This window comes from Austrofundulus limnaeus, unplaced genomic scaffold, assembly GCF_001266775.1.
Source record: "Austrofundulus limnaeus strain Quisiro unplaced genomic scaffold, Austrofundulus_limnaeus-1.0 Scaffold27, whole genome shotgun sequence".
Taxonomy (NCBI): Eukaryota; Metazoa; Chordata; class Actinopteri; order Cyprinodontiformes; family Rivulidae; genus Austrofundulus; species Austrofundulus limnaeus.
In genome coordinates, this window is record NW_013952429.1 from 1,983,617 (window position 1) to 1,991,378 (window position 7,762).

The following is a 7,762-nucleotide window of genomic DNA, read 5'->3' on the forward strand; positions in this document are numbered from 1 at the left end:
GAGAGAGAGAGAGAGAGAGAGAGAGAGAGAGAGAGAGAGAGAGAGAGAGAGAGAGAGAGTGGTGCACAAATTACAGACCACAGCAAGCTAAATCCTTCTGCACATGTGCATTATTGCAATAAAGCTCAACATGGGTAAAAACGCATGTCTAACAAGTCTTTGCCTTTTCATATCTGAGTACACACACACACACACACGCGCACGCACGCACGCACGCACGCACGCACAAAGCACTACAGCGAATAACACACTTCAATAATCCCAAATGGCATAATTCACTCAGAAGGTAAAGGCACAGACAACCTCATTATTTGTACAATTTGCATGTAAAGACACACACACACACACACACCAGCACATGTGCCATATTGTTGAAGCTAAATTGAGACAGTGAGACAACTGTGAGCCAGCGTGAAAGCTGGCAGTGACCGTGGAAACATCATGGAAAAACACAACAACCTCAGCACACAGTAACAACAGCAGGGCACCACGGCGGTCACAAAGGCTGCACAGATGACACATCGTTGCCGTTTACCTTTTTGTGCGTCGAAACATGTTGCTCGCAGCAGAAAGATGTGCTGACAGATGAACATGAGAGCAGCAGAGTCACACTCGCATGCACAGAGACAAGCACACACACACACACACACACACACACACAAAGGGGCAGTCAAGAAGCTGCGACTACGCTCCACGCTGGCATGGCAGCATCCTCTGACCACCTAAACACACACAACCAAACTGTGTCCCTGATGACTCCTCGTGACTCTGCACACACACACACACACACACACACACACACACGAGCGTGTCGTCGGGAGTCTGTGCGAGACAATGGAGAGGAATTACGAGATGTCATCTGTGTTACAGCTGCAGGCGGCTCGCGTTCAGGCAAAGAGAGGAGAGACGGGCAAAGAGGAGACAGACTGCCGAGCATCCCTCTCTGAAGGAGGGAGGGTTGTAGGGCTGCTCTCAAGGGTATCGTGCCAAGCCAGGAAGTGTGCAGCGACAGAGAGGGGGGGTTGGGGGTGGGCACAAAGAGAGAGAGAGTGTGTGTGTGCATGCACGTGTGTGTAGAATAGAACATATGGAGGAAAAAAAAGCAAATGAAACTGAAAAAAAAGAAAAATACTAGAAGACCCAAAGGCTATTGTGAATAACATAACATACACAAATAAAACAGATCAAGGCAGATGAATGACTGGCTTTAATAATAATAAAAAAAAAATAGCTGAGATATATTGAGTTTAGGTTTGTTCTGGCTGGTTTAATATACATATCAGTTTAAAATTTTTAAAAAGAAACTTGTTTAATAAAAAATGCATTTAAACATTTTTTAAACAAGAATATTGATTTATCGATCGTATAATTGGCCGTGCTTGTGCGCACATGTATGACTGAAATATCTATCTCGCAAACCAGTGGACAGATTTAAATAAAAATCTCAAMGAAATCMCAGGAAAACTGAATAACTTTCACCCAATTTAAATGGACACCACACACAGCATATCAACTGTTAGAAATAACAAAATGGCCATAAGTGAGATTTCTTTTAAAGATATTGAGCGTAATGAAAGTAGCTGGAAGGAATGTTGTCAGCACTGCTGATATACACTTAGCATACTTTAAGGAAAACTGTGTTTGGTAGATTATTTCTTTGTTGTAACAATTTTTTCTTGGCAGTAAATGTTATATCAGGCACCTGATTGGCAGCAGCTGAGGGGACCAGAAGCTCAAAAATAGCAACAGCTAAATAACATGTTTGTTAAAAAAGATTTGACAAATTTTTCATGTGCACAACCCTCATACTCAGCTCTACTGCTCATCCCACAAACGCATGTTCCTTACAAATGTGGCACCATTTAAAATGGAAATTACCAGGCTTCCCAACGGTATAAGATTTATTGYCAAGAAGCATTGTTACAGCAAATAAATAATCTACCAAACATAAATTTCCTTTTTTTTTGTGCTAATTTTGAAAATCAAATGTGCCGGAGGGCGTGTGTGGGGATGTTGAGAGTGAAATGAAATTTGCATTTCAAGGTTTTTATGATTAACCTTAATGTTGATTAGCAAGTCATACAGAAGCAAGTTTATTTATTTTTTCTTAAATGTAAAATAGCATGACATTAGTGCTGGCACTGCCTGTTTGACATCACAGGAGCTGTTCTGTAACGCCCAGTCTGGAGAGATGTCACTTTCCCGTGCACGTGTGCCTTTGTGCATTCCCTTCGCTTCCCCTTTTGAAACCAACCCACCAAATGTTAAAGCTGACACGGGGTGACAGCTGCACAGTAGTGCTGAGGGGAGTAATTCAATAATGGATGCTGTCTCTAATGTAAGAGTCTGGATGGATAAAATATACATGGGGGAGAAAAAGAGGGTAGACAGAGGGGCGGGGGGTGATATCAGTGAAACACAGTAGGAGGTCGGAGACTGTGACGAGGGGCATGATATCATAGACGACCAAACCTGTGTTTCTTTATGGGAAAGGTTGAGTCTGTTGACCCGTTTGTATTTAAATGCTCCAATTCTTATTGGACAGCAAGCAACCAAACGCAGAACCACAGCACACAGAACCGGGTCCAGCTCCAACCAAAGGAGGAGGTGTGGAGAGGATACAGCAGCATCAAGCCGAGGAGGTGAAGTGCAGACTGTGAGCATCCAGCTCCACATTCTCTTTTCTGTCATGCTGTGACATCTGCCACCCCGCTTTAAGGGTCAGAGGTCAGGGGCAAAACACGCACCATGACACCACTTAAGTGCACACTTGTGAACTTTCCACAGCAGCACACACTCACACAAAAGGAGCAAACCGAGCATTAGCGACTTCATTTACACATGCACATTCATTCACTTTAATTACTGGGGTTGAAGCAATCATTTAAATGTTTAATTTCTAGCTTCCAGATATGAAAAAGTAGGATATTTTATTAACAATGATGCCCTCTGCTTTGTCTGCATTGTAAAAACAAATGCCAGGCTCAAGAAAGCAATGAAAAACTCAAATAAAGATGATGAAAAAAGAGGTTTTGTTCAACATTTTGGATCAAAAAGTCAGGTTAAAACAAAAATRCAAATTTATTTCATTAAGAGTATATTATTTGGGAATGTGCTTTCTTTAAAAATAAAATAAGATAAAACAAATCTACAGACTGAAAGCTACAATCTTTTATTATGATTCATATTTACATTATGGATTTGTATCTTCAAAATCCTACTGTATGTCTGCTCATAAGCTCATTCAGCTTACAGCCTGACAGTGAGCTGCACATTACAGTAACTTTTCCACATCAAATATTTTACATGAAAATTAAATCAAACAGTTTCCTGTGAGAAAAAAAGAAGAGGTCACAGAAATCATTGGCTGCATATTAATATGTTGTAATGGGTCAAATTTCTGYTAACATTTCAGACTCTTGATGTTCTTGAACAGAAAAAATATCTAAATTTTTACTAATGTTAGTGAGTAATTAGCTGTAATTAATTGCAGCACGAGGGCAAAGAAAGTATGAGGGAACCAATAAATAAAAGCTAGGCCCATAATGTTTTCACAAAATAATAATTATTTAAATTACCTTATCCACTCTAAACAATTTTTTTTGCCCAGCCTGAGCAAAACGAGCAGCACTATTAAAACTATTTGTCAAATATGAGTTTGCATCATCAGATTACTGCTGGTAGAACGACACAAACAAACAGAAGACAAATTCAGTCAGAAAAATACAWTTCTAGATAATTAAAAACTACTTAAATGTGTCACAGATTAAATTGGAACAGATTACTTCTACATGCAGGTCAGTGTGATTTATCTGATGCTGATAAAAACCTTGATAAAGCAAACAGAGCGTACAACATCACGCACGTTGTTCACCACGCTCTGTGGTTCATGTCAGCGTCACACATCACGCGCTGCTCTGCTCTCCTCTCTCAACCTCCTGCCCTCCTCGGGCCACAGAGGGCACTGAGGTGACAGCACAGCTCTCCTGCTGCTCGGCTTTCATCGCACAGCTCACTGGTGCAACAGATTGGCCAGCAGAGAGGCTCTGGGTGAACGGGCTCATGCAAAGCTGAAACATGTTGAAGACGGAAGGCAAGGCTTCTAAAGAACAATCGCCTCACGTTGACCGTGACTTTCTGTAGGGAAAGCTGGGGAAAAATTAAACTTTGAAAGTTGACATTAATCTTCGGTTCAGCTCAAAGAGCCTCGGCTTGTTTAGAAACGGTTCAATGTCAGAAACATAAYGAAAAAGACTGGAGCAGTGACAYGAGGTGAATGAGATGATACAAAAAYTTGAGCTGAAAGTGTGCCAGGAATGTTGCGACGCAACAGGCATAAGATATTGAATCATATAATCTTCAAAATTTTCTCAACTCCAAATCTTTCCTTGTTCATTTTTATACTTTTGATACGAAACAGAACTAAAGCTAACCAACAGAAGATACAGAAAAATGTGTTTCAGTATCGTTGACGCCTGAAAACTGAACTGTCAAGAGACAATGTCGGTCAGCGGCCAGCTGCTGCCAGTGTGAGCATCTGAAGATAGATATATTAATATGTGTCTCCCTCCAGCAGGATAAACAGAAATGTTTACATTCTATATCAATGCTGATGTAAGAGGGACAACCCCCTGGGGTGTGACCAAGGTTTTGATAAGTATTTTGAGATCGGGTCCATTTTAATTAGACTCAGAGTCAAACACAGGCACAGAAATAGACTGAAAGCATTTAACTGAGACCTTTTTTTTTTCTGCATAATATTTGGACATCCATTTGTGAACATTTTATTACAGGTCAAATTTTAAAATGTATAATTTTTGACAAAAAACTTGTCTTTTGACAAAAAACTCATCTTGTGCCTGTGAGTTTTGCTCTTTAGACTAAAACCCTAAACAAACGAACAGGTACATCAGTCTGTAAATGAGTGTAATTGCAAGTTATTTAACACTTAAAGAATTTGTAGATTTTATTATCAAATACACTATACACASTACAAAAACACCATTACAGAATTCAGAGGGTTCAGTGGAATCATGAATAAAACATGACCAAAAAGCAATATTAACCAGCTTTGACCTGCAGGCTCTCAGGCAGCACAAACACAAATCTGTCGAGGAGAAGGCTGTCAAGGTTTTCAAAATAAAAGCTTTTTCTCCAATACTATTAATGCTTTGTTACATTAGTTCTTATATGTAGTGTTTAAGATGCAGAACAGTAAAAAMAGACTAATCACATTTAAAATGAGCATATATGTTAACATTTGATATGTTGTGTAGTATTTCAAATTGCATTTGATTTTTAAAATACATTMATCCTCATCCTTATATTTTGGAACAAGGGTTGCACATTGTAGTAATAAACAAAGCACATTTAACAAAACAAAAAAAAACATTTTACTGCTGTTGAAGAGTTCATTAAGTTCATAAATTCTATCCCCCCCCCAAAAAAATCCCTGAAGTCTGCAAAAGTTTGGACACCCACAATATTCAGATTTGCCGAAAACGAAGCTCACGCAGCTTTGTGTCCAACACCACAAATAAAAACTAACGTCTGAATGATTTGATAATTCTTACACGGAAGCATACTGCCTTTAGTTTGACATTGTAGCAGAAAATAAGCATAACTCTGAACTTACCTGCTGCTTTTCCGAGGCAGAGGTAGATCCTTCTGGTGAGAAAGACAAACAGGAAGAGGAAAAGAGGAAGGGAGAGTGTGGACAGAAAACCAAAGTTAGACCAATTGCAGATAGAATGCAATGTGACCTCAATAAAAAAAAAAAAACACCAGAGATGCTGATAACTGAATTGCCAATAAAGAAACTTCTGCCTACAAGAATATTGTTTTTTTTACTTGACAACATATAAGGTCAAGATTCGTCAAGTCAAACATTTAGTTCTTTGACGTGATATACAGTTCTTTGATTTGGATAAAATGTTTTCTAAATGCATTAAGAGTTAAAAGTAAGAACATAAAAATGCCCTCAATATATTATACGGAGCCATGTGTTAATTTTGCTTTATAAGAAAGACTAACACTTGTAAATATGTGCTTTTTTGAAAATAAATATCAAAAATAATGTTTTTACAATTACATAACYTACTGCATTTAAGAGTATAAGTGGATAAAAATAATACAGTTCTATAGTTAAATAAATGTATAGTTTCATTTCAATGTGATGTTCTCCATTCATGTGGGGGRAAATCTGGGTGAAAACTGATCCTCCAAAGAGCTCAGAGCCTCAGAAACCTGCAGGCGGGCTGGAGCCAAAGTCAATATGAAAATTGTTGCTGCTATATTTATGACACTGGGAAACAACAGCAAGGACTCTGATGTGATTTGGCTCTGCTGTGTTGAATCTGAAAGCTGCTTGTTGTCCATCTATTAGTAATTTAAAACCATTTAACAATCAGTCCAGGTGAGATCAGATTACATTCAATTTCTATTGTCAGCCTATCCAGCTTTACTTATCGGGCTATTTTCTACCACTTAATGGCTTGGCAAAAACATGTTATCAGATGTGCATTTTTTTTTTTTCAGGAAGGATTAATGGCACAAAGCTATGTCGATGACTAGAAATGCATCCAACTTAGTAAGCACACCTGGTTCACAAGGCATGAAAAAAAAAGGTTATAAAGGAAATTTAAAAATGAAAAATTAATAAACCAATAATTTTCTTACACAACCTGGTAAAACAATAGTGATTATGATCGAGTTCAGCAGATGTAGGTCAGTAAAGATGTACTCAGGAACAAAACCAAMAACAAAATCTCTCATCTCACTTTTGCATATTGTGTTTATATTTCCTACTGAAATGGGTGGTTATAAGATATTTCCACTTATCTCATACATTCTCCATACTGCAGAGGTTACATACAGTAGCAGTGTTTAATAATTAAACAACACTAACCCAACAATAACTGGACATTTAGCAAAATATTTCTTAAACCAGTGAACAAATTTTAATGAAACTATCAGTAAAATATCATTGGATAAGCATCTACAGCTGTTAACTTTTGTTACTTTTTTTAAGACAAGTTACCAACGTCTGGAGTGGATATTAAAATGCACTCAAGAGAATTTTCTGAAATTCAGCTACAGTAGCAGTGATAACCAACTTTTGAAGAATAAACACAAATGGCCTTGATCATCTTTATATAACTTGTCAAGAATACAGTATAATTTATAAATCTAAATGTTCAACTAAGTTAGAGGAATAAAAGACATATTTACTGTTGTGTTATTGTTGTGTTTGTGTAAGGATCCTGGGTTTTTGTGGTTGTTGTTTTGGTGTCACGACTCCTCATTAGTCTACCACTCCTGCTCCTCATTTTCATTAGTCTCAGCTGTTTTCACCAGCAAACCTCCTTCCCAGCCTAACTCCTTTTTCTTATTTTATCATTGTTAGTCATACTGTTTGTTTACCTGCATTTGCATTTTGTATTTTTTTCTGCTGATCCATCACCCTTTTCCTTATAAAATATTTTTTTTCTTCTTCTTCAAGACCCATCCTTGAGTCAGTCTGCATCCTTGAGACTTTAAACTCACCAAATCCTGAAATACTGTTGACAAGAGTAGCTGACGTTTGGATTTTGAGGATTTTTATTTTATTTATTTTTTATTMAGAATGACATCATCTGTTGTGAACTCTTAGTGGGACACACTACGTCACCACAAGGAAGTATGCTCGGCCAGAGTGACTCAGAGAGAGCCCCACAGGAGGTGTGTACACATTTCTCTGTGTCAGTGTGTGTGTGTGTGTGTG

The 7,762-nt window shown here is 38.1% G+C and overlaps 1 protein-coding gene across 4 annotated transcripts in view; it reads right to left on the bottom strand.

Moving 5' to 3' along the window:
- The window catches only part of mast1a (microtubule associated serine/threonine kinase 1a), a 59,023-nt gene that overhangs the window by 45,260 nt on the left and 6,001 nt on the right, over positions 1-7,762 (bottom strand). For 2 of the 4 annotated variants that reach the window (XM_014004939.1, XM_014004938.1), the window contains exon 2: positions 5,636-5,667. In XM_014004939.1, coding sequence (XP_013860393.1) covers positions 5,636-5,667 — 32 coding nt within the window. Of the gene's footprint in view, positions 1-535; positions 914-5,635; positions 5,668-7,762 lie in introns of those variants that run through there. The other 2 variants (XM_014004940.1, XM_014004941.1) reach the window with 2 other exon arrangements.